At 43.1% G+C, this 27175-nt stretch overlaps 2 protein-coding genes across 2 annotated transcripts in view; one reads left to right on the top strand and one right to left on the bottom strand.

Annotated features, from left to right (window-relative positions):
- Positions 1-413: 413 nt before the first annotated feature.
- Positions 414-25069, top strand: CCDC113 (coiled-coil domain containing 113). The gene is made up of 9 exons (XM_007520125.3): positions 414-621; positions 4493-4619; positions 6801-6953; positions 11590-11745; positions 12386-12466; positions 15493-15648; positions 19317-19424; positions 23269-23424; positions 24959-25069. Exons 1-9 carry the CDS (start codon positions 506-508, stop codon positions 25067-25069), a joined length of 1164 nt encoding a protein of 387 aa, XP_007520187.1. The 5' UTR covers positions 414-505.
- Positions 25029-27175, bottom strand: part of PRSS54 (serine protease 54) — a 17426-nt gene continuing 15279 nt past the window's right edge. The window contains 2 exon segments of the mRNA XM_060185447.1: positions 25029-25531; positions 25533-26021. Of these exon segments, the coding sequence (XP_060041430.1) occupies positions 25484-25531; positions 25533-26021 (537 nt within the window). The 3' untranslated portion in view covers positions 25029-25483.

The following is a 27175-nucleotide window of genomic DNA, read 5'->3' as shown; positions in this document are numbered from 1 at the left end:
AGAAGGATGACAGAGGACCTAGTGGGGGTTGTATTGTTATATGGGAAACTGAGGAATGTTATGCATGTACAAACTATTGTATTTACTGTTGAACATAAAACATTAATTCCCCAATAAAGAATTAAAAAAAAGGAATAACTGTGTGGGATGGTGAGAGCACCATAGAGATGCAAAAAGAAAAGATTTCAAGGCTGAGACATAGAGCTTTCAAGTTCAATCTCCAGTACCACCATAAACCAGAGCAGAGCAGTACTCCAGTAACAACAGCAGCCACAACAACTGCTGAGGAAACGGAAGAAGTCCCCCTCTGCCATCGCAGAGACCCTCGGGACGGATGGGGCGGGGCTCTCCGGAAGCCCCGCCCTACCCGCACATCGCTACGCGTCGCGTCTCTCGTCGTCCCGGCAACGCAAATCCCGTCGCAGTGCGAGTGACGCGACCCTGTAACAGGCTGCTGGCGCTCGGGGCCACCTGCGGCTGAGCCGGGGGTCGCTTGGCCGCAGCGATGAGTGACAAGATACTGAATGAGGAGGAATCTGATGGCGCTGCCGCAGAGTTACAGAGTGGGGACGAGAATGAGCTGCCTGTTATCCAACTCTGCGGGCTAGTGGAGGAGCTCAGGTACCTGCCCGCGGTTTCGGGGGCGGCTACGCTAATCTCTGCTCAATCTCTGCTCCCCTGGCCCGGAGGCCGTCACCCCCTCCCGGTGCGGAGATTCTGGGGTCAGAGTCCTTGACCCTGACCGGAAGGATGCTGTCGAGTTATTTTTCACGTGAGGCAGCTTATCCCCGAACCAGGGGCTAAGCATGGAGGCGGATAGCAAGCAATGACTGGCCCATTGCTGGTGCTGAAGGGTGATTTTAACAGCAATTTGCGGTGCGGGTGGACGGACAGACAGACACGGCCTCACGCGCAGCCTCTCTAGTGCACAGCCTCAACTGCAAAGCCACCTACCCGGCCCCTATATGTAGTCTGCTTTGTATATACTTAGGGCAGCTTAGGGGTAGATAGCATCATGGTTATGCAAAGAGACTCTCATGCCTGAGGTTCCAAAGTCCCAGGTTCAATCTTCTGTACCACCATGTGCCAGAGCTGATCAGTGCTCTGGTTAAAAAAAAAAAAAAAAAAAAAAGAATATAAATACACACACACACACACACACACACACTTAGGACAAATAAATTGGGTATCAAGATTCCATATATGCAGTTGGGTTTGTTTTTTTTTCTTTGTACAATTGATTGGCCCTACACAGAAGATTCCTGACTCTGATAACTGAATAGGTATTGCTATCTCTCTTTTTAAGATTTATTTATTTATTGTGGTCCAGGAGGTAGCTCACTGGATAATGCATTGGACTCTCAAGCATGAGGTACTAAATTCAAGCCCTGGCAGCACATGTACCAGAGTGATGTCTGGTTCTTTCTCTCCTATCATTTGTCAATCAATAAAATCTTTTTAAAAATATTTATTTATTTATTAATGAGAGAGAAGGAGGAGGAAAGAAGAGAATCAGAACATCACTCTGGCACATGCAGTGTAGTGTTGGGGCTGGAACTTAGCACCTCTGCTTGAAAGTCCAACACTTTGTCCATTGTGCCATCTTAGGCTACTAGAGATTACTTTATATATGTCTTTAAACAGTTTAGGTCAGAAGTGATTTGCTGTTACTACTACCCATCATTTTTGGAGCACTTACTATGTGCCAACTAGTCACATATATGACCTTAAATAATGACATCCTAGGAATTAAGTGAGGAAACAATAACTCAGATGATAAGTTACTTTTCTAAGAACACTTATGTATTGACTTTTAGACTTGGGTAAGACTCCTTCACGTGGGCACATAACATATCCTAAAAAAGGAAGAAAGAAACTGATTCTTAGACTTTCCTACTAATCTTAAAATTCAGCCAAACAGGACTTGACTCCATAATATGTAACAATATCAAGGCTGTTCTCTCACACACATGTGTAACACGCATTTATGTTGAAAAGGCATATCCTTGTTAAGTTTATCATTTCTAGTTGAAGAAGCTACCTAACAAAGCCTTCCCCCCACTTTGTCTTCAGTGGGTACTTTATAGGATGCTAGAAACATTTAGAACACGAGAAGTGGGTGAGGGAGACAGCATAATGGTTATAAAAACAGACTCACATGCCTGAAATTCGAAAGTTTCAGGCTCAGTCCCCTACACCACCATCAGCAGAGCTGAGCAGTGCTCTGGTAATAAATAAATTTGTAAAAATGAGAAATATAAACTAAAGGAAACATCTGAAGTGTGCTGGATGTTTGTGAAGCCTCGGATGATGATGATCCTCCACCTTTCACTTCCCTTCTCCTCACTCTCTCATCCTCTCTCTGCCTCCTTCCGCCACCTCCTCTGCCTCCCATCTCCTCTCTCTCTTCCTTTCAACTCCTCTTTCTTTTTCCTCTTCTCCCCCCACCCCCCACATTGTTCAGCTCCGGCTTATGGTGGTGCAGTCTTTTAGAATAGCCACTATGCTATCTCCCTAGCTTGAAGCCTCAGATTCTATTTCAGCACTGCCTATGTCAGAAGAATATTCTTTTTTCTCATTAAAAAAAAAAAAAAAAGGAGTCGGGCAGTAGCGCAACAGGTTAAGCGCACATGGCACAAAGCACAAGGACCACCGGAAGGATCCTGGTTGGAGCCCCCGGCTCCCCACCTGCAGGGGAGTCACTTCACAGGCGGTGAAGCAGATCTGCAAGTGTCTATCTTTCTCTCCCCATCTCTGTCTTCCCTTCCTCTCTCCATTTCTCTCTGTCCTATCCAATAACGACGACAACAACAATAACTACAACAACAATGAAAAACAAGGGTAACAAAAGGGAAAATAAATAAATATATTTTAAAAAGGGAGTCGCTTCACAGGTGGTGAAGCAGGTCTGTAGGTGTCTATCATTCTCTCCCCCTCTTTGTCTTCCCCACCTCTCTCCACTTCTCTATCCAACAACGATGACATCAACAACAACAATAATAACTACAACAATAAAAAAACAAGGGCAACAAAAGAGAATAGATAAATAAATATTTAAGTGGTCTGGGAGGTGGCACAATGGATAAAGTATTGGATTCTCAACCATGAGGTCCTGAGTTCAATCCCCGGCAGCACATGTACCAGAATGATGTCTGGTTCTTTCTCTCTCTCCTATCGTTCTCATAAATAAATAAATAAAATCTTTAAAATAAATAAATAAATAAATAAATATTTAAAAAAAGAAGAAAAGAAAGAGTGAGTAAAAGAGACCACAACGCTGAAGCTTCCTTCAGTGCATTGGGTTCTGGGCTTGAACCTGAGTCCCACACATAGCAAAGCTGCACACTATTCAACTGAGTTATTTCCTAGCCTAGGAAATCATGATATAAACAAAGAGTACACAAGGACCGGCATAAGGATCCCGGTTCGAACCCCGGCTCCCCACCTGCAGGGGAGTCGCTTCACAGGCAGTGAAGCAGGTCTGCAGGTGTCTATCTTTCTCTCCCCCTCTCTATATTCCCCTCCTCTCTCCGTTTCTCTCTGTCCTATCCAACGACGACGACAACAACAATAATAACTACAACAATAAAACAACAAGGGCAACAAAAGGGAATAAATAAATAAAATAAAATATTAAAAAAAAGAGTATAGTAATTTAGAAAAAAAACTTCACAAATGAGAAGATACCTGAAGATGAAATTTGTAACTTCATTTCTGTGACAATTTGAAATTTAATTCTAACACTTTGAATTTTGTGATTAATTAGATGTATTTATTTTTTAAAAATATGAAATCGGTCAGAGAGAGAAAGCAGGGAAATAACTTTAATGCCAGAGCTCCAAAGTCCCAGCTTCAGTCACTAGCATTACCTTAAGCCATAGCTGAGCAGTACTCTGGTTAAAAATAAATAAATAAGGAGTCAGGCAGTGGCGCAGCGGGTTAAACGCACATGGCACAAAGCGCAAGGACTGGCTTAAGGATCCAGGTTCTAGCCCCCAGCTCCCCACCTGCAGGGGAGTCACTTCACAAGCAGTGGAGCAGGTCTGTAGGTGTCTATCTTTCTCTACCCCTCTCTGTCTTCCCCTCCTCTCTCCATTTCTGTCTTATCCAACAACAACGAAATCAGTAACAACAGTAACTACAACAATATTAAACAAGGGCAACAAAAAGGAATATAAATATTAAAAAATTAAAATAAGTAAATAAATATACTTAAAGGAGTACTTACTGCTTACCAGACACTGTACTAAAGATTTTGCAGGGTCTGGGCAGTGGCACACTGGGTTAAGTGAACATAGTACTAAAGATTTTGCATGCCTTACAATAACTAAAGAAGACAGGGGCTGTTATTGTTGCCATTTTGCAGAAGAGAAAAACAGTACACCAAAATATCTTACAGAAAGTGGTACATATCTTATAACTATTAAATACTGGTTATTTGGATGTTACACTCCAATTAGTACTACTTACCCAAGTAGCCTCTCTTTTGTAGCTATGGAAACTCTGCTCTCAAAACTGAAACAGAGATGTTTGAGAAGTATTACAATAAACTGGAGCCCAGTGATCAACGACATGCACGTTTATCAGAGATAAAGAAAGTAGGATCAGAATTTGCACAGGTATGTAAAGGAGAGTAAAAAAAAAAGTTGTTTTTTTTTTTTCATAGCCAAGCAGTCTCTGATTGTGAGAACTATAGTGGTTATTGCTGCGTAAGGGGAGGGAGGATAGGGCACAGAACTGTGGTGATGTGTCCGGTGTAGAACAATTCCTCTGTGACCTTTTAATCTTGTAAGCCATTATTAAATCACTAATAAAATTTTTTGTTGTTGTTAAAAAGAAACAGAATATGGCAGCCTGTATGTCAAGGAATGTCTGAAACCCCCTGAAGCTGTAAAAGAAGTTTATTTGTTTATTTATTTTTACCTCTAAAGTTATCACTGGGACTCGGTGCTGGTTACAAATCCACTGCTCTATGGGAGCTGGGTGGTAGCCTACCAGCTTAAGCGCAGGTGGCACAAAGTGCAAGGACAGGAGTAAGGATCCTGGTTCGTGCCCCCATCTCCCCATCTGCAGGGGAGTCACTTCACAGGCTGTGAAGCAGGTCTGCAGGTGTCTGTCTTTCTCTCCCCCGTCTGTCTTCCCCATCTCTCTCCATTACTCTGTCCTATCCAACAACGATAACATCAATAACAACAACAATAATAACTACAATAGTAAAAACAGGACAACAAAAGGGAATAAATAAATAAATATTCACTGCTCCTGGAGGTCCTTTTTTTTTTTTTTTCATTTTATTGGGTAGGACAGAGAAATTGAGAGGGGGAGGGGAGATACAGAGGGAGAGAGACTTCTGCAGACCTACTTTACCCCTACAACCCCACCTGCAGATCCACTTCACCCTACGACCCCTGCAGGTGGGGAGCAGGGGGCTTAAACCAAGATCCTTGTGCTTTGAACTATGTGTTTTTAACCCAGTGGGCCTCTGCAGCCCCCTAGAAAAGAAGTTTAGAGTGGATCCTTGTCGTATGCTTTACATTGGTTTGTTCTAGCCCTCCCCCGCCAAGAGAATTGGATCAGTCCTGTTAATTTTGCGGGCCGCTTGGCCCCGCCCCAAAAGAACCCCGACAGAGGGTTCCTGAGTTCGAGAGTTTGAGAGTTACAGAGTAAGAGAGAGTTCCACAGTGGAAGAGTTTCAGAGGGTTCCCCAGTACGAGAGTTCCAGAGTTCCAGAGTTGGAGAGTTCCTGAGTTCAAGAGTAAGAGAGAGTGTTTGTGCCGCCGCAAAGAGACAGCAGAGTTCTGTTTGGTGATTAGTTTGTCTTAGTTTGTGAATCGTTGTTCCTGAATAAAGAAATACAGCTTCCCTGCCCAGCCGTTGTCTCCGTGTCTCTGTTACCCGCCGTGAAGCCAGCCCGGCCAGCAAGAGCCTCCGAAATTTTAACAACAGATCCTTCCCTAGGGCTTTCAGAGGGAGTCATCCTGAGGACACACTGATTTCCAGAATTATGAGACAATACATTTCTTTTGCTTAAGTTCTCAAAAATAAGAAGTCTTTGTTTTCCCTGTGTCCTTTTTAGCTGTGACTGGTATTTATCTGTCTGTCTTGGTGTGGCCTCTTTGAGCAAATAAAATGTGTTCTACTTTCTTCACTTCCAGGGTTTCTCTTTCTCTCTCTCTCCCTCTTTTTTTTTTTTTCTCCTCCAGGGCTATCTCTGGGACTCAGTGTCTACACTACAAATCCACTGCTCCTGAAGGACATTTTTTCCCATTTTGTTGCCCTTGTATTTATTGTTATTATTGCCCTTGTTATTGTTGTTGGATAGGACAGAGAGAAATTCAGAGAGGAGAAGACAGAGAGGGGAGAGACAGTTAGACACCTGCAGACCTGCTTTACCACTTGCAAATCGACACCCCCCCCCCGATGGGGAGCCGGAAGCTCAAACCCAGTTTCATTTTTCTATATGTTTCAACCCAATTTTCCCAACACCGTTTGTTGAAGAGATTCTTCTTTCTCTGCTTCATGTTTAGTCCTTCTTACCAAAAGTTGTCCATAGGTGTGGCAGCTATTCAAAGTAATTTCTAGCAAGTCTGAGTTTACCTTTAGAGCAAGGGTAGTAGCATAGTGGTTATACAAACAAACTCTTATGTCTGAGGCTCCCAGTGGCCTAGGTTCAATCCTAGCACCCCCATAAACCAGAGCTGAGCAGTGCTGGCGGGGGCGGGGGGGGGGGAGATGCTTACCTTTTGCTGCTTTATTACCAACTCCTACTTGACTATGACCTTATTTTACCTGTTTTATAGTTTCGAGCCAGGCGTAAATCCAAATCCCGTGGAGAACGTACTGGCCTCAGTGTTGACCAAAAATGTGAGCTTATGCAAAAGGAACTAGAAGACACAAAGGATGAACTACGACACTTAAGGGCAAATGCTGAACGAGACCTACAGCACCATGAGGTAGATATGCTCCTTCTTTCCTTCCTTCCTTCCTTCCTCCCTCCCTCCCTTCCTTCCTTCCTTCCTTCCTCTCTCTCTCCCTCTCTCCCTCCCTCCCTCCCACTCTTTCTTTCTTTTCTTTCTGAAGGCCACACGCTAGCTGGGCTTCTTGTTTCACCTCATCAAGAAGTACCTATCCTGTGTTCGTACAATTGTTGGTACTATGAAAGGAACACAGTTGGGGCCAGTCTGGTGCATCTGGTAGAGTGCATCACTATGTACAGCAACCCCACTTCCAGGGGAAGGCTTCATGAAACAGTGCAGCAATTCCCTCTCCCTCTCTCTCTATCTCCCTCTCCCTCTCCCTCTCCTTGCCTCCCTCCTTCTACTTCTCTTTGTATCTGTCAAGGAGGGTGGGGAGAGAGAGGGGAGGGAGAGAGAGAGAGAAGCCACAAGCAAGAGAAAACAAATTGAGAGACCAACATCTTAAAAGCATTGAGCATTTGGTGGAGAAGACAACATATTTTAGACAGAGAATTTCAAAAATATACACGTATAGTGAAGCTGGTACAGTGGACTTCTATGTGCTCAACACTCAGGTGCAATAGTCCTCAACATATGGCCACTTTAATTTCCCCCATATCTACCATCCCAGCAGAATAGTCTGCTGAGCTATTATCTTGAATATCTAAGATTCTGTAAAAAAAAAAATATATATATATATACATACATATATATATTATCATAAAAGTCAACACAATTTTATATTACTTTCTTAATCATGCAAGGCCTCTGAGATTTCAGTGAATTGGTTTCAGTCAGTGAGTTTACAGTCTTTCCTTACTGTAAACATCCATGCTGTACGTCATATTGGAGATTCACAGTCTCCCTCCAAGCAAAAAGTATCACTGATAATTCAGTTGCTGATGGGATTGAAGTTGTTGGCTTGCATTTAAGAGCCATGCTGTCTAAGAGCCATGTTGTCTGAAAAATACATACTTATGATCTCTCTTTCTCTCTCTCTCATACATGTGTGATTCCTTGGCTGTTGTTTTTATTTTTCCATGTTATTTTTTTTCCAGTTAGAGAGAGAGGGAGAGAAATAGAGGGACCAAGAGTGAAAGACATGAAAACACTATTCCACCATCTATGGAGCTATCCTGGTGCTACTCATGATGTTCTTGGTCCCAGGGCTCAAACCCAGGGCCTCTTTGTGTGCTCTATTGGGTGAGCGATCTCCTGACTCTAGGCATTTATTTTTGATATTTTGAAAAAAGGGCCAGGCCTGGGAGGTGGCTCAGTGGTAGAACACATGCCTTCCATAAATGCCCATTAACAGGTTCAGTCCTCAGCACTTGGTTCAGTCCTCAGCACTGCTGTTACTTACTGGTGCCCAGTGATAATTACCGAACTTTGCTCTGTAACTACAGATAGCTATTTGCTTTATAGCTACAGCTACTTTCTTACCTTAGTCTTTAAAATAACATGAGTGCTTTCTTATTTAAAGGCTATCTATGATTGTCGTAGCAAAATTAAACATATTGGTAAATTCAGTGAAGAACATTAGAAAACCTTCAGTCTTACCACCTAGAGGGAATTGCTTTTGACTTTTGCATTTAACTCCTTGTAAAGTTTAAGTATTTTCTATACATTTATGAATTTCTTTATTATTTTATAAATTATATTTGTAATAATGTCTTTCTGTGCCAATACATGTGTTCATTTATAACATTTTTTGTCATTTGACAAAGGTATATGTATTTCTTTTTCTCCCTACTAATTGATCTTTCCAAATGTGACTAAAGTTAATGTTTTGATATATTTCAGTATGGGTGAGTAATATTCCATCTATGGGGAAACGTGTTTTTTTTTTCTTTATTGGGGATTAATGGTTTATAGTCAACAGTAAAATATAACATTTTAAAAAGTGTAACATTTCTTGGTTTTCCACATAACAATTTAACCTCCTCTAGGTCCTTCTATACCATCATGTTCCAGGACCTGAGCCCCCCCCCACCCCAGAGTCTTTTACTTTGGTGCAATACACCAAGCCCAGTCCAAGGTTTACTTTGTGTTTTCTTATTTTTCAACTTCTTTATTATTATTATTACTACTAGTGATTTAATAATGGTCAACAAGACTGTGGGATAAGAGGGGCACAATTCATACAGTTCCCCCTCCATTGGAAGCTTCCCTATTCTTTATCCCTCTGGGAATATGGACCAAAGTTCTCTATAGGGTGCAGAAAGCCAGAGGTCTGGCTTCTGTAATGGCTTGTCCACTGGACATGGGCATTGACAGGTTGGTCCATACCCCCAGCCTGTGTCTACGTTTCCCTAGTAGGGTAGGGCTCTAGGGAGGTGGGGTTCATGAGATCATTTGCCCAGGGAAGGTAGGTTAGTGCCATGGTAGTATTTTTAGCTTCTATCTGTGAGTGAAACATCCCATATTCACCCTTCTCTTTCTTTTTTTTTTTTTTTAATATTTTATTTATTTATTAATGAGAAGGATAGGAGGAGAGAGAAAGAACCAGACATCACTCTGGCACATGTGCTGCTGGGGATCAAATTCTGGACCTCATGCTTTGAGAGACCAAAGGTTTTATCACTGGGCCACCTCCCGGACCACATCCTTCTCTTTCTTACTTATCTCACGTAGCATGATTCTTTCACAGTGCATCCAAGATGAGGTGAAGAAAGTGAAATCACCATTTTTAATAACTGAGATTACAACTTTCTCAGCCACTCATTTGTTGTTGGACACCTGAGAGTTCTCCAGACTGCTCTCCACAGGGGTTGGACCAATTTCCATTCCCAGCGGCAGTGCAGGGTCTCTTTACACCCTCCCCCCAACCTCTCTATGTCATTGTTTTTGTTTGTTTTTTTATTATCTTTATTTATTGGATGTTACAATGTGCAAGGGCCCAGTTTCAAGCCCCTGGTCCCCACCTGCAGGAAGAAAGCTTCACGAATGGTAAGGCAGTGCTGTAGGTGTCTCTCTTGTCTCTCTCACTCTCTATTACCCCCTTTCTCTTTCAATTTCTGGCTGTCTCTATCCAATAAGTAAATAAAGATAATTTTTTAAATGTCTCCTTTTTTAAAATAAGTTTTTAGGAATGAGGGCCTTGTGCATGTACTATTTCTGTGATCTTAGGCCAATTTTTTCATTGAGATAGACAGAGAGAGGGAGTGCACTAGAGCTCACAGCAGTAGAGCTTCCCTGGATATTGTGGTACTGTCCTGTGGTGCTGGGGCTCAGACTTGGGCTGCACTAAAGGCAAGGCATTTGTCCTACTCATTAAGCTATCTCTCATCCTGCCCCTCACCCCCCTTTTTTTTTTACCAGAGCACTGATGAACTCTGGCTTATGGTGATGCACGGGATTGAACCTGGGACTTCAGAGCCTCAGGCATGACAGTCTCTTTGCATAACCATTATGCTATCTACCCCCGCCCACCCTGTTCCCTTTTAAATTTGATTTAATATGGGTTTATATGCTGGGAGTGTATTTAACATGGGTTTAGATGCTGGAAGTATAATTACATACATACATACACACATGTTTAACTCACCATATCTACCCCCAAGGTTTCAATGTCATTACAACAAATGAAGCCTTCCACTTATCCACTATACCTCCTCCCCCTTCCTTCCCTCTATAACTGATAGTTTTAACAGAGTCTAAGAGCCTGTCTACTATTATCATTTTTTTCTTTTCTTTTTTTTTCTTTATTTGTTGCATAGAGACAGCCAGAAATTGAGAGGGGAGGGTGAGATAGAGAGGGAGAGAGGCAGAGAGACACCTGAAGTCCTGCTTCACCACTTATGAAGCCTTTCCCCCTGCAGGTGGGGACTGGGGGCTTGAACCTGGGTCCTTGAGCAATGTAACATGTGCACTCAACCAGGTGTGCCACCACCTGGCCCCTTACTATTATCATTTTTTACACGTTAGTCTGTCTTAGTTATCTGGGGACCAGGCAGTAGTACACCTGGTAGAGTGCATGTTACTGTTTTATTTATCTGTTGACCAGATAAGAATGAACCACCATGTAGTTGTCTTTTACTTCTTCTTTTTTTTTTTTTTTTTTGTCTTTTACTTCTCGACTTATTTCACTTAATACATTCACCTCCAGTTCTGTCCATTTTGTTCAGAGCTACACAGTGCCGTCTTTTTTTTTTTTTTGCTTCTAGTCATGGGGATTTCAGTGCTAGCACTACAAATCCACCTTCCCTGGCAGCCACTTTTTTTTTTTTTCCTTTTCATTCTATAGAACAGAGAAAAATTGAGAAGGGAGGGGGACACAGAGGAGAGAGAAAGATAGACACCTGCAGACCTTCTTCACCACTCATGAAGTGGACCCCTCTGCAGGACCCCTCTGTGGGGGCTCAAACTCGGTTCTTACATGAATCCTTGTGCTTTGTACTATGTGCGCTTAACCTGGTGAGCCACCACTGGGCCCTTGCCATCCTTTTTTGATGACTAAGTATGATGCATCACATACATTTTTTCTAGTCACCTGTTAATGGGCATTTAGGTTGGTTCTATACTCTAGCTATTGTGAGTACTGCAGCTATGAACATAAAGTGCATATATCCTTTTGAATTAGTGTCTGAACATTTTTGGAAACACCATTTTCTCTTTGTGTTGACTCCTCCAGGCTATCATTGAAGAAGCTGAAATTCGATGGATTGAAGTTAAGAGAGCAGTGCATGAGTTTGAAAAAGACATTCTAAAAACCATATCCAAGAAAAAAGGGAGTATTTTGGCCACTCAGAAAGTGCTGAAGTATATTGAAGATATGAACCGTCGAAGGGTGAGTTGGCAGGTGGTCAAAGCTGAGAGAGGGAGACTAGATCATATGATGATATAAAAATGAGCCCTGTAGCCCTAGCCTCATTCCATTTGCTCTACTATTAATGTTGCTAAGTGATGGAAATTTCTCATTTCCCTGAACTGTCTGCTTTACAATGCAAGTTGGTCAAGATTCAAATCAGCCAAGCAGAATGAATGTTCTTAGTGTCTCAAATCTACTTCTTTCATTATTGCTGTTTGTTTCAAAATCTGGTACATTTGGAGTAGGACAGATAAATCTCAGATGAAAAATGAATGCTTCCTTGCCTACAGAGTTGTTGTTTTTTGAGCCTTTGAGGCTCTCAGTATTAGAGAGAGGGTTAGGATTACTAACCCTAATGTGTTATAAGTAGTAAAACAGCCAAGAGAATCGAAGATGGATGAATTCAAAATATGTGCTGCAATTATCTCAAATTTAACATTAGTAGAAAATTTCCTGGAGCAGACCCAGTTTCCCCTGCTTCTTGGTCGTGAGTGAAATAGCATAACAACACCAGCTGAATATTAGGACTTAAGAGCTTGGTCTGTATCCCCAGACCTACTACCTTTTTCAAACCCACAGAAGGAAGAGAAATGAATGTAAAATATGCTTTCATTTTTAGGATAATATGAAGGACAAATTACGTTTGAAAAATGTTTCTCTCAAAGTTCAGAGGAAAAAAATGCTTTCACAGCTGAGGCAGGTATGTAGTTCTCTCTCTGTCTTTCTCTCTTTGATTCATTCTTTCCTACTGAAGGTACTGTGGTAGGTACAATGTCCTCTCAGTAATGCCCATGTCTTAATTCCTGGATCATATAATATATATATATATATGTGTGTGTGTGTGTGTGTGTTTGTGTGTGTATTCATGTAACATATATGTATATATGTTACCATATATATATATATATATATGTGTGTGTGTGTGTGTGTGTGAGTGTGTGTGTGTGTGTGTATACATTACCACACATGGCAAAAGTATTTTGTAGAAGTGATTAAGTCAAGGATTTTGAGTGGGGAGATTATCCTCGATATATATCTGAGTGAATCCAGAGTAATCGTAAGAGTGAGGCAGGAGGCTGAGGAAATTTGATAGTGAAAGCAAAGGTCAGACTAATGTACTGTTAACACAGAGGAAGGGGCCAAAAACCAAAGAAAGCAGGTGGCTTCTACAAATGACAAATAGATTCTCCTCTAGAGCTTCAATGAGGAATACAGCCCCACTAACACCTTGATTTCAGCCCAAAGACCCATTTCAGAGTTCTGACCTAAAGATCATGAGGTAATAAGGTTGTTTTGTTTTAAGTTGCTGAATCTGTGGTAATTTGCTTCTGTAGGCAATAGGAAATACATTGCCACTACTCTACCGGCTAACTAGGTGGAATTGGATTCAATTTAATTGACCTCGTGCAGCCAGGAAGGTGACTCAGCAGGTAGAGTAGCGTACTTGCTTGCACGAGGCCTTAGTTTGGTCTCTAACACTGCTTATACCAGAGCCATACTCTGGCCTCTCTCTCTCATTAAGTCAATAAATCAGTAAACAAATCTCTTGACATACTTGCTGGCTCTTTTGGGGAATGTGTCTGTCTCTGTCATTCTCTAAATAAATAACCCTCTTGACATACTTGCTTGGTCTTTGGGGGACTGTGGCCTGAGCGGCATACAGATTGCTTTGGGGAGTCTTTGGCTAACCTGAACTGCTTCTGATTAAAGGCAGTAAGGCACAGGGCCTCTCTGATGTGATTGTGTGACTCCACCCTGCCAAGCCCAGTAAGCTATGGGCACTGATGGCCTGCACATCAGAGGAAGCTGCTGACAGTGGCACAACAAGTTGGATGGGGGGATAGCACTTCTGGGAATTGACCCCGTGAGATACAGAAATACTCAACGAGCTGGGACAGCTTTAACAACAGGAAGTGATTAGGGAAAATGTAAGATCCTCCACTTTGACCCTCTTCCCCACCCTCCAACCCCCTACCCCCCACCCCCTACATCTGCACAGCTACTGATGGCTTTGCTGTAGTATAGCTGGAAAAGTCAGTCCAGTTGGGAGGCAAGGCTATGGCCTAGGCTTCACTTAGAACTACAGTGTCCCACCGAGAAAGGGGTGGTCTCAGGTCATTCTGTTGTGAGTAGCCTAACCTGGAGCACTGCCCCTCAGTGAGAGCTCCACACTGGCAAGAAGCAGTACACTAGGGTCCACACAGGAGAAAGACCTGGTGAGCAAATGGAGAAGGAAATTTATTAGGTACCTGGGAAGGAGGGGCCTCAAGGAGAGAGGGCCTAGCAGGACAGCAGCTCTGTCTCCAAGTGTTTGAGCCATGGCGAGGAAGAAAGAAGTCACAGCATGGGAGAGGGCAGGGTGAGGGCAGGGGCTAGAGATGGCAACAAAGAAGTTTTGAGTTCAGTTTTAAGAGAGAAATCCACCAGGGAAGTTGCTGGAGATAGAGATAGGCTGCTATATATCCTGCTACTCTGAGTTGTGCAGGCTCGCTTATCTGGAAGAGGGAGTTTGTATGAGATGGGAAGTAGCTGAATGATTGTTAGCTAAAATCTGTTGCTACACAGGAATGATACTGGGGACCTGGCTATGACCATAGAGTTCACATATTACTGTGTGCAAGGACCTGGGCTCAAAACCCCAGGTCCCATCTGTAGGGAGAAGCTTCATGTGCAGTGAAGCAGTGCTGCAGGCGCCTCTCCCCTTTCCCTTTCAGTTCTCTCTGTCCTGTCAAAATAAAAGGAAGAAGAAGAAGAAAAATGGCCACCTGGAATGATATAGATTCATATAGGCATCAAGCTCCAGCTGGCAGAGACCCTGACCTCTCAGCTCGCGGACCATCAGGAAGTGGGATGATGAGAAAACATGGGGATTTGGAACTGCTTCGTAGGGGCAAAAGCAACAAGGAACACAGCTCCATGCGTGCAGTGGGCATTAGAGGGAGGACTTGCCCTCGGTGTGGAAGACAGACTGGGAGGGTTGGAGCTGAGGGGTGGGCCATGGGGAGTGGGGTATGAGGAGAAGATGACTCTCAGGAAGTGTGGCAGCAGGAGTAGAGGAAGCAAGAGGGGGGCAGTCCCTAACTTTGGCTATTTTACTTAACCGCAGACTGTCCCACCATTGACCTGGTCGGACAGGTAGAGTGGAATCAGGGTCAGGAGGGGACTGAGCACGCTAATAGACACTCATAGTGCAGAAACACCTTTTGATCAAAGGAGGGGAATTTATGAGCTGCTTATGTGGAGTTTTACATATGTAAAGAAGTTAAGTGGCAGGTGACTCAGTAAGTGGAGCAGCCATGTAGTATTTGAGAGACCCAGGTTGGGACCCTGGCACGGTATATGCTGCAGAGGTGCTCAGGTGTCTCTCCCCCTTTCATAAAATAAACCTTTAATAAACAGAATGACTTTTAAGTGACCTTATCTATCCCTCACAGCTTTTTTTTTGGGTTGTGGTACTATTCTCCCTTAGCCTGGCTGAGGGCGCCTATTCCTACTGCACTACACTGTGACCTGTTTGTAAACCCTGTTAAGTGTGAGCTCCATGGGGTCAGGGTGTAACTTACTTCCTCAGATTCTTTTTTCCAGCTTAGCTCCATGCCTGACATCAAGCAATTCCTGTTGGCTGAAAGACTTGAATGATGACTGTCTACCACAGTCTCACTAAGAGTTGTGAGCCCACCCGAAGCTGCCACTCACATAATTTCTTTCACTTTTCCTGATCTGTAGAAGGAAGAGGTGGGTGAGGCCCTCCATGATGTCGATTTTCAGCAGCTGAAGATTGAGAATGCTCAGTTTTTAGAGACAATTGAATCGAGGAATCAAGAGCTGATTCATCTAAAACTGGCATCTGGAAACACCCTGCAGATCCTCAGCACATACAAAGTAAGACCCCCAATACCCAGCCCCTTTCCTGTACCCACCTTTCCAGCTTCTGTCAGGGTCCTGTGCGCCACTGCAATTTCACATGGGACTATAGGTGTCCTTCACTTTCCTGTCTGATCTTACTTATTTTATTAATATAGAGTAGAGAGACATATAGACAGACACACCATGATGGTACAAAGAATTGAGCCTTCAACCGCTTGAATCTCAAGAATTCAAATCTACTTGATACATTACCTCTGTGCTATCTCTCTGGCCTCATGATTTCCTAATTAATTGATTAATTAATATTGTAGCTTCACTGCTCTAAGCTGACTTTTTCAGCTAGAGAGGGAGAGAGAGAGAGAGAGAGAGAGGCAGGCATGCTACAACACTGAAGCTTCCTCCAATGCAGTGTGGCCCAGGCTTAACTTGGGTTACAAGCATAGCAAAGGAACTCCACTGTCTAGGTGAACTATTTTCTGCCCCCCCCCCTTTTTTAGAGATTTATTTACTTACTAATGGAGAGGGAGCCAGAGCATCTCTCTGGAATATGCGATACAGGATTGGACCTCATGCTTGAAAGTACTATATCTGTTATGTTGTGCCACTGTGAGGGTGGACTTTCTGAACCCAGGTCCTTGCGCATGTGTGTGCCTCCATTTGACCCCTAGATGGGCTTCCCCCACCACACACACAGTAACATTTAAGACTGTGAATTTGATGGGGGTTGGGGTAATAGCTCATCTGCAGAGCTCACACTTTGTCATGCACAAGGATCTGGGTTCAAGCCCCTGGCCAGGATCAAGTCCCACACAAGGAGAAGCTTCACAAATGGTGGAGCATTACTGTGGTTTCTCCTCTCTCTGCCTCTCCCTCACTATCTCTAACCCTCTAGCTAAGAAAAAGAAAAGAAAGAAAAGAAAAGAAAAGAAAAGAAAAGAAAAGAGAAAGAAAAGTGCTGGGAATAGTGAAATCATATACACAGGAATCCCCAGAGAAGCTCTGGTGGCAAAAATAAAGAGAAAAAATGAGAATATGAATTTTAATATCTAGACTAGGCTTATGTTGATATATTTTTCTTTTACAAAGGGAAACCTAAGGCCTCAAAAGGTACAGTAACTGCCAGATTCAACCAACAAGGTTGTAATAGAGTTGGGTGGGACTCTTAGTGTGTGTCCCACCTAACCCATCCTTCCTCCTACATAAAGTGCAGAGAGACAAAAACGAAGGTTCCTGGTCACAAAATTCCCAGGTCCCAGTGGACCTGGGGTTCAGAGCCCTCTGGTCATCTTCCCCTAACATTTCTCCCTCTTGGGGAGTAAAGACAAAAAAATTGGGGGGTGGGGAGCAGAAGGAAGGAGTTCTTACTTTTGTAATTGTCTGCTGGTTATGAATGTAGGCCAGCTGGTCCATACCCCAAGCCCGTTTCTATTTATTTATTTATTTATTTATTTATTTATTCCCTTTTGTTGCCCTTGTTGTTTTATTGTTGTCATTGTTGTTGGATAGGACAGAGAGGGGAGAGAAAGATAGACACCTACAGACCTGCTTCACCACTTGTGAATCAACTCCCCTGCAGATGGCCATCCAGGGGCTTGAACTGGGATCCTTACACTGGTCCTTGCGCTTTGTACCACCTGTGCTTAACCTACTGTGCTACTGCCTGACTCCTCTCCCCCACCCCCCCGCCAGCCTGTTTCTATCTTTCCCTAGCAGGGCAGGGCTCTGGAGAGGTGAGGTTCCAGGTCATCTATCCAGGGAGGTTGAGGATGGGATGGGATCATAGTAGCATCTGCAGCTTGGTGGCTAAAAGGCAGTAAGATATAAAGCAGGACAAAAACATTTTTTTTATTATTTACTTTCCCTTTTGCTGCCCTTATTGTTTTACTATTGTTGTAGTTATTACTGTTGTTGTTGGATAAAACAGAGAGAAATGGAGAGAGGAGGGGAAGACAGAGGGGGGAGAGAAAGACACCTGCAGGCCTGTTTCACCGCCTGTGAAGCAACTCCCCTGCAGGTGGAGAGCCGGGGGCTTGAACTGGGGTCCTTCTACCAGTCCTTGTGCTTCACGCCACATATGCTTAACCCACTGCACTACTGCCTGACTCCCCCAAATTTTAATAAACAGAGACCCAGAGACCAAAGAGTAGGACGAGAGCTAATGAGAATAGGGACCCTAAGGTAGAAAGAAGCTGCTAGGGTGTCTATTTTAGGTATATATTCTTAGGGAGCCCAAGACTTTAGTAATCTTTGTTTTAGCTTAACAGATGATATGAAAATAGAGTAGAAATATTATCTGGAAGGATGGTGTCAGAGTGGAGAATGGAACTGGAGAGCTGGGTTAGGGCAGAGAGTGGCTCCCCAACTTGAAGAAATATATAAATGCAATTAACTGTTTACCACATCAATCTGACCTGAGGCCCATGTATATTAATAATTAGCATGGGCATCTATATAACGTCTGAGTCCCTGTCAATCTGAACTCATAGTCTCTGGTCACAGCTGGGAACATTCTAGACTGCACTCATTTCAGGACCTTGAGTAGCAGAGTAGGCTGACCCAGCCTCCCTTCACAGAGTGGGACACTCCGTACTATTGCTAGTTTATAGTGAGGTTAAGGCCCTGGAGAGACCCACAAAAGAGCTAATTAGGACATTCCTGATGGAAGTGGCCAGTAGTGGGCAAAGGGAGGGATCCTTAAGGCCTTTTCTTAGCTTGGAATATTCTTCCCTCTTTCCTAGAAATAGTTTCAGATCTCTTCCCCTGGGGAGGCCTCAACCATTTGGTGCTTGGCACCTTTGCAGTTTTCCGTTTCTTCTTGCGCCTCCATTTAGGCTCTTGGTGGGAGGGCATATCTTGTTTCTACAGTGCCTAGTACAGAGTGGGTAGGTTCCCAGGATTTGCTGAGTGAGCCACCCCCCAAAAATAATGGTTTCTGTTCCTTGGCCAGACCTCAGCCAAGAAGAGCATATTCTATTTCCTCCATCCTTCCAGCTTCCCATCTAGAGACAGTGATCTAAAGAGAACAAATCTCAAAGCCAGAGATCCAGGGGCAGTAGTGTAGACAGCAGTGAATGATACGACAAGGAGCTGCAGGGCAGCTGCTGTAGCATTTCTCTAGCACCAGCAGGCTGATCCCGACTAGGCATTGTAGACAGCAGTGAAGTCCATGTGGCTGCCTGCGTTTGTATTCTGGCTCCCCCTGGCTTCTTTGACCTTAGACTTCATTTCCACAATAGTCAGTCCCTTCCACTGTAAAGTGGAGAGTCTTCCATATAGAATGTCTTCTCCTGGGGGTCTGGGGCATTCCTTCTTGTGCATACACATCAGGTAGTAATTGTGACTGTTTGCTCCGTCAGGCACTGTGCTCCCCTGAGCCTCATAACAGCTCTACAACAGAACCTGCCAGAGATCCTGCAGCTTTCTCAGATTTTCTCTTAGTATGCCACAGGATAGAACTAAGTGCTCAGTATGTGTAACCGCTCTGCAGATGGAGATGAGCCTCCCAAGGTCCTCTCCTCCCTGACTACTAACACCCAGGATTCTGAAAATCTAGGTAGTCATCTGCGAGAAGGGCAGGCCCAAGTTCCGGGAAGTCCTGTTTTCCTTTTGCTTAATAAAGAGCTATCTGTCCTTTCTATAGTTTTGAGCAGTCCTTTGCTCCAGACTTGTTCTTATATTTTCAGAGCAAACTACAGCGAGCAATGGAGTTGTCTGTCAATTTGGAAAAGGAAATCCTGCTGAGAAATGAATTACTCGAAAAACTTGAAAGTGAAACCCAGCAAGTGGAAGAGGTAGGAGAGGATGAAACATGCAAAAGTTCATGCTTTCTCTGCACAGTAATTTCGTGGTCCTTTTTTGTTTGGGTTAATTTTTATCAGATCACAAGTAAAACATGAAATTAATTTTAACAGCCTAGCATTTGATGCTTACTTAGTACATTGTAGTTTTCTTGTTGGTATTTTTAACAGCTCTATTGGGATGTAATTCACATATCATATAATTTGCCCACTTGAAGTATATATTTTAATGATTAATAGCATTCACAGAATTGCGTTACCATCAGCACAAAATTGAAGAACAATTTTTTTTTTATCTCCTCAGACCAGAAGCCCTGAATCCATTAAAAATATTTCTCCATCCCCCATCTGACTTCACTCCCACCCTCCAGCCCTATGAGACTATTAATCTACTTTCTATTTCTAAATAATTGCCTGTTCTGGACATTTTCTATAAAAGAGATTGTATAATATGTAGTCCTTCATTACTGACTTGCTGAAGATTGAACTTTGATTTTCAAGACTTATGTGATAGCACATATCAGTACTTTGTTACTTTCTCTGGCTGAATAATATTTCCTTAGGGGCCAGGCAGTGGTGCATCCACTTAAGCACACATAGTACTATGCACAGGGACCAGCACAAGGACCTGGGTATAAGTCCCTTTCACCTTCTCCTCCCCCTTCTCTTCATCATAATATGGCAGACAGAAGGGGAGACTGAGGCAGAAAGAGAATGAGAAAAACCACAGTACCATTCCACTACTCATCAAGCTTCCCCTTTATCAAGTATCTTCACAAGTGGTGGAGCAGTACTGTAGGTGTCTCTTCCTACCTCTCTTCCTCTCTCTCTCTCTTTATATCTCTCATCTTCTTTCCAAGAAAAAAGAAAGGAAAGGAGATGAGAGAAAAGCTGGCTATCAGAAATGGTGGAGCTATGTAGGTAACAAGCTGCAGCAATAACCCTGATGACAAAAGAAAAAATATATATATCTCCTAAAATAAGTATTGGGAATTTTTTTTTTTTGCAATCTTTGAATGAGGAGGATTTTAAAAATACAACTGAAACCATGACATCAGTAAAACCCAGAAACCATGACATCTGTGAAGTCAGTTATATTAAAAATCAGTAGTTTTTTGTATAGCAAAAACCTTCATAAGCAAAACCCAAAAGACAAGGTAACTGGAAATGGCAATGACTATCACAAAGTGCTAAATTTCTTAGACCACTAATAATTTGTACAAAATAATTAAAACCTAACAAAAAAATAGAGAAACCTGGGTAGAAGATTTACTTTACAGAACACTAGAAAGTATCAAGAAACACATGGAAGTCTTTTACCTCATTCGGAACAGGAATCTTATTCTTTGTTGTGGGAACTACCCTGTACTTTGTGGGGTGGTCATTTGCATTCCTAGCCTCCACCTGGATGTCAGTTGTGCTTCCTAGTTTGTGGCAAAAGTTTCTCTAGGAGGCAGGCTGGGAGTATGGATCGACCAGTCAACGCCCATGCTCAGCGGGGAAGCAATTACAGAAGCCAGACCTTCCACCTTCTGCATCCCACAATGACCTTGGGTCCATATTCCCAGAGGGTTAAAGAACAGGAAAGCTATCAGGGGAAGGAGTGGGATACGGAGTTCTAGTGGTAGGAATTGTGTGGAATTGTACCCCTCCTGTCCTGTGGTTTTGTTAATGTCTCCTTTTTTAAATGAATAAATTAAAAAAACAAAACAGAAAAAAAAAGTTTCTCTAGGAGCTGCCAGATGTCTTCTGGGCACAAAGCAGCTGCATAGTGAGTGAGAACCATTGCATTAACAAAGAACATCACTTTTATTAGTGTAGCATACTGACTGAATTTGATATTTACAATATGACATCCAGGAGATTAACAATCATAACACTGTTTGTTGTGATTGCCAGAAATTGAAAAACTAAGTAGCTGTTTTTGAGGACATGTTAATCATGGTGGATATACACAAAGAAAATCAGGCAACTGTTGAAAAGAGTGGGTGAATTGTGTGTGTGTTTTTTGATAAGAGTTTGGGAAAAATCTAAAATTTAAAAACACTAGAATATGTCATTGTTTAGGTCAAAAGAGGAAATGACTTTTTTTTTTTTTAATATATAGAGATATCTAAAAAGATACACAAGACCAAAGGATAGTATATTGTCCTGGAAAGAGAACTATGTGACTAGAGGACAGGATGGGAACTTTTTTTTTTTTTTTTTTTTTGTCATTTGAATTAGATTGCCTACTTAAAGTATTCTTTAAAAAAAAGTTAAAGGACAGGGGCTGAGTGGTGGCAATGCACAAGGACCCACATTGGAGCCCCAGGTCCCTACCTGCAGGGGGAAAGTTTCACAAGTGGTGAAGCAGGGCTGCAGGTGTCTCTCTGTCTCTCTTCCTCTCTATCTTCCCCTTCTTAATTTCTTGCTGTCTCTATCTAATAAAGATAGTACTTTTTTTTTTAAATTAAAGGACAGTGATTTGGGAGGTGGCACAGCGGATAAAACATTGGCCTCTCAAGCATGAGGCTCTGCGTTCAATCCCTGGCAGCACATGTACCAGAGTGATCTCTGGTTCGTTCTCTCTCTCCTCATATCTTCTTCATGAATAAACAAACAAAATCTTTTTAAAAAATTAAAGGACAGTGCTAATTCAAAATTAAAAGATTAAACTCATTAAAGGGGCTAGTTAATTCTACTGTATAACATTTTTAAAAACTGAAAGCACAGAGATTTCTCAAAAATTTTGAATAATGGAGCCAGGCAGTGGTGCACCTGGTTAAGTGCACACATCACAGTGTGCAAGAACCCGGGTTCAAGCCCCTGGTCCCCACCCGCAGGGGGAAAGCTTCACGAATGGTGAAGCTGAGCTGCAGGTATTTCTCTGTCTCTTTCTCTCCCTATCTCCCCCTTCCTCTCAATTTCTGGCTGTCGCTAATCAAAAAAATAAAAATAATAAAATATTGACTAACCACCTGGTCCAGCAATTCTACTTCTAGTTATACACCTAAAATTAATGGAGAACATGATCTTAAATATGTGTTTGTATACCCACATTTTTTGTGGTATCATTTCTCACAATAACCTAAAGGTATAGGCAACTATGTGTTCACTGACAGATGGATAAGAAAGTGTTTATGTTATGTCCAGAAGTATGTCTATAAATGGAATGTTATCATGCTCTGCAATTTTGGTACTTGAGGACATTATGCTTCATGAAATAAGTCAGTCACAAAAGGACAAATATTTTATGATTCCACTCATATAAAATATCTAGAGCATCTAAAGCACAGAGGTAGAAAACAGAATGGTGATTACCAGGGCTTCAAAGAGAAGGTGTGAAGAGTCAAGTGTTTTGTTGTGTGGAGTTTCAGTTTGGGAAGATGAGAAAGATCTGGAGATGGACAGTGTAAAGGTTACACACACACACACACACACACACACAAATAGGAAACTTTGTTGGACATCTTACCCCCCCAAAAAAAGGACAAAAATGTGAATTAAGACTGAGCAAATTGTGTGCTTAAATACATAATTTACCCCCTCTCCCAACTTAAGAGATCAAAGTAAGTAAAACATTGTCTTATTAAAAGAAGGGAGGAAGCAAAGACGGAAGATGAAAGATGGTTTTTGACTACATTTAGTGTTTCTGAACTGGCTGAAAACCTCATGATTTCATCTAAGAAATTGGGATCTTGTGATTTCTCTCCACCACTACCCCCCACTCTTTTGAAAATCTCAACATTATTTTTAGAAGTACACTGAAACTGGGGAGAAATGCCAGGGCCAGTAAGACCAGGTCAGCCAGAACCTCTAAGAAACCCTGGGATTAAACTGGTTATTCTTAACCCAGGACCGGGCCAAAGCAGAGGACTCAAACAGGAAACTCCGAAAACAACTGGCAGAGTTCCGAGCGCCTCCGGTGATGATGTATGTCCAGGAGAAGATCTTAAATGGGGACCTAGAAAAGACCATCAAGATGTGGGAAAGGAAAGTGGAGATTGCAGAGGTCAGTCACCTAGGGAGTCATTTATACCCTTCGTGTTTTTGTTCAGGGTTTTTGTTTTGTTTTGTTTTAACTAAGAGCATAGATATTTAGGTATGCCTGTGAAAAATCTCAGAAGTTGACAACTCTTAGACCAAAATGAAGGATGATTTTTTTTTTTTTGCCTCCAGGGTTATTGCTGGGGCTTGGTGCCTGCGCTACAAATCCACTACTCCTGGACACCATCTTTTTCCATTGTGTTGCCCTTGTTGTTATTGTTGGATAGGACAGAGAAAAATCGAGAGAGGAGGGTAAGACAGAGAGGGGGAGAGAAACAAAGGCACCTACAGACCTCCTTCACCTCTTGCAGAGCGACCCCCCTGCAGGTGGGGAGCTGGGGGGCTTGAACTGGGATCCCTGTGCTGGTCCTTGTGCTTTGCGCCATGTGTGCTTAACCCGCTGCGCTACCGCCTGACCTCCACCTTTCTTTCTTTCTTTTTTTTTTTAATATTTATTTATTCCCTTCTGTTGCCTTTGTTTTATTGTTGTAGTTATGATTGTTTTTATTGATGTCATTATTGTTAAATAGGACAGAGAGAAATGGAGAGAGGAGGAGAAGAACAGAGAAGGGGAGAGAAAGATAGACACCTGCAGACCTGCCTCACCGCCTGTGAAGCAACCCCCCTGCAGATGAGTAGCTGGGGGCTCAAACCGGGATCGTTAGGCCGGTCCTTGTGCTTTGCGCCACCTGCATTTAACCTGCTGCGCTACCACCCGACTCCCCTTCCTTCCTTCCTTCCTTCCTTCCTTCCTTCCTTCCTTCCTTCCTCCCTCCCTCCCTCCCACCCTCCCTCCCTCCCTTCCTTGCTTCCTTCCTTCATGAATTACGGAAGCTTCTGAATCCCCCCTCTAGCATTGACAGCTTAGTGATTGGTTGCTACCTTAAACATGGAGAAGCCAGTTGTTATAAAAGTGAGAGAATAATGGATTTTTAATATCACTCAGAACCGATTCCATGCATTTACATAGTTGCCATGGGTCTTTTCAATTTTGACTCACCCCGCAGCCTTTTTGTATGACAATATGCACCCTTACCCCTTGTGAGCCGTAGAAGACAGTATGCTGGCATCCGAATAAAAAGGAAAGCACAAGGTGCCGGAGGCCAGGCTGCATATTCAGGGCATCATTCTGTAGTTCGGAAGCTCAGTGTTTTTCCATCCAGACCACAGCTCCAGTTCCCAGGTACCTTCTCCTCTCCTGCCTTTCCCCATGATCATTTGGTGGCAGGGAGTAAGTTGAGATCCAGATTCAGGCCATCAGTTCTGCAGCTGAGAAGCATTAAAGAGTAATAGCAGGAACCTGCAACTTGTCATTCCAATGAACAGAAACAGGTTCTGTGAAGACTCTTCCAGAAGGTGATACTCCTTAAGGGCACGTGTCCCAAGCAGGGTCCTTCACACCATCACAGGGCTGGATGTGAGTCGCATTCTGAATGGTCATAAATCAGCTTTTCTTAACTGACCTTCTTCCCCCCCCTCCCTGTTTTTCCTTTTTGCAGATGTCCTTAAAAGGCTACCGCAAGGCTTGGAATAAAATGAAAAAAGCCAATGAGCAGTTGGAGGCAGAGGGAGGTCATGGCTGCAGACCAAAAAATGATCTATTAAAGTAATTAGCTCCTTCCTAGTCAAGGGATTCTCTCACTGTTCTTTGTGTTGACCAGTGTCTCTGACTCTCCAGCCAGGCTGACAGTCACCTCCCAGGCCACATCTGCCCAAGGGGAACATTGTTTTGTGAAGTCTAGCCCCTAGAGCCATTAACACGGAAAGAACCACAGGGTACTCTAATGGTTTGACACTTGCCAGCCCATATTTAGTTCACAAGCACAAATGAAAGTGGCCTTCCCACATGCAGGAGTGGGACAGGAGGGAGAGCCAGCCCAGTATGTGTTGTGGGCCTGTCCGTAGCAGCCCAGGTGTACAACTATCAAAAACAGACACCAAAAAAAGAAAAAAAAAACAGCGTGGTGAGTGGCTGGCACTCAGCATTCTGAGCTTACTCTTCAGTCTGAGAGTTAGTTCCTAGACTAGATACCTCTGCAAAAGAAAACAAGCACAAAGAAAAATAAGATGATTTTCTGGGGGCTGATGTAAGCTGTTCTGACCTGACATAGACCCGCCATCCCCAACATCCCCACCATAGTAATCATAGTACATAGGTTGTATGGCCACCTCAGAAGCCCTGCTTGATTCCTTTCCATTGTTTTCCCTAAAGTCTAGATTCATTCTAGAGTCATTTGCTGGCCATAAGTGTTTGGTGGCCCTTTTTTGTCCTTGGAGGTTTGTTTGGAACTTTCCAACCTGGCTCAGCCCAGAATTTCTCTTCTGTGTCACAGCGACTTGTGGTGAGTAGCTGGAGAGAGGAATCAGATTGTCCCAGTGGTGGAAGGAAGACAGGAGAGGGTTGGATGTCTTAGTCTTAGACACGATCCACTCGCTGTAGTCTTCCACCCTGACGTACAGAAAGATACCGGGGCATTTCTGGCCACCGTGGGTAAGAATTCCTTTCAGCATCCACAGATTCAGTTGTGGTAGCTGGCACATCATTGGGTTTCCTGCATCTCCCTATGACAAAGAACAGAAGACTTCAGGTTTTAGAAGAAACTTTTTGAAAATGCCCCTATGCAGTTTACTTTTGTTCTAGAAATGTTACGCACTAGTTCTCAATTGGAACTGGGGTAAATTATAGGATAGTATTTCTGATCTGGGCCACTACCATCATAATTTCCAACAAGATGACTTTTCCTAGAAGAGTGCATATGTCTCACATATATGAGGCCCTAGGTTCTATCCCACCACACACACACACACACACACACAATGATTTTTTGGGAGTCGGGTGGTAGCGTAGTGGGTTAAGCGCAGGTGGCGCAAAGTGCAAGCACCGGTGGAAGGATCCCGGTTTGCGCCCCCGGCTCCCCACCTGCAGGGGAGTCCCTTCACAGGCGGTGAGGCAGGTCTGCAGGTGTCGATCTTTCTCTCCCCCTCTCTGTCTTCCCCTCCTCACTCCATTTCTCTCTGTCCTACCCAACAACAATGATATCAGTAATTACAACAATAAAACAACAAGGCCAACTAAAGGGAATAAATAAATAAAATTTTTTTTAAAAAAGATGATTTTTCCTTTTACCACCCAATTTACAGACTTATGCAACTTGCCTGTACCTCCCTGCGAATCCATGGTTCACAATCCATTTCCTTTCCTCTTTCCTACACTTTGACTAACTCCTCTCTCCTCCCTTTTGGCTTTTCATTCCTCAAATGTTGATGTTTCTTTTCTGACTTGGAATATTCACAGATTTCCATCTTCTCTCTATTTTGTTTTCTTTTTATTTACACGACTGCCTTGCCCTGCCACTGCCCTTCTGGAGCAAGACAGACTTCCAGGGGGAGCACATGCTGGGCTACGCCCTGACTTTGATGCTTGGTAATAGCCGCTTAGTGTACCTGCTCACCACCCCCTGCCCCCATAGTGCCAGCAGTCCTCTGGGACTTGTGAATTCTGCCACACAGACTTTATTGCACTTCAGGTGAGTGGGCAGAAGTTCAACACACTTGGCCTGATAGCCTCATTACCTAATTCTCACTGAGCAAAATTGAGAATACAGTTAATGCCTGTAACACAAGTGGAGTTCATAACCCAGTGTCTGGCACCTCTAAAAAAATTAACTGTTATTATCCTGGTGTCTAGAAAAGGCCCTTTTATGATGAAAGGTAAG

Source organism: Erinaceus europaeus, chromosome 2 (genome assembly GCF_950295315.1).
Source record: "Erinaceus europaeus chromosome 2, mEriEur2.1, whole genome shotgun sequence".
Classification (NCBI taxonomy): Eukaryota; Metazoa; Chordata; class Mammalia; order Eulipotyphla; family Erinaceidae; genus Erinaceus; species Erinaceus europaeus.
The sequence above is the reverse complement of the archived record's forward strand: the minus strand, read 5'-3'. Positions and strand labels throughout refer to the sequence as shown.

Excerpts from the sequence above, each read along its gene's own strand:
- CCDC113 (XM_007520125.3), top strand. The coding sequence starts at position 506 with ATGAGTGACAAGATACTGAATGAGGAGGAATCTGATGGCGCTGCCGCA. Across the intron at positions 6,954-11,589 it reads GAGACCTACAGCACCATGAG|GCTATCATTGAAGAAGCTGA; the intron begins GTAGATATGCTC and ends TGACTCCTCCAG. Across the intron at positions 11,746-12,385 it reads AAGATATGAACCGTCGAAGG|GATAATATGAAGGACAAATT; the intron begins GTGAGTTGGCAG and ends TTTCATTTTTAG.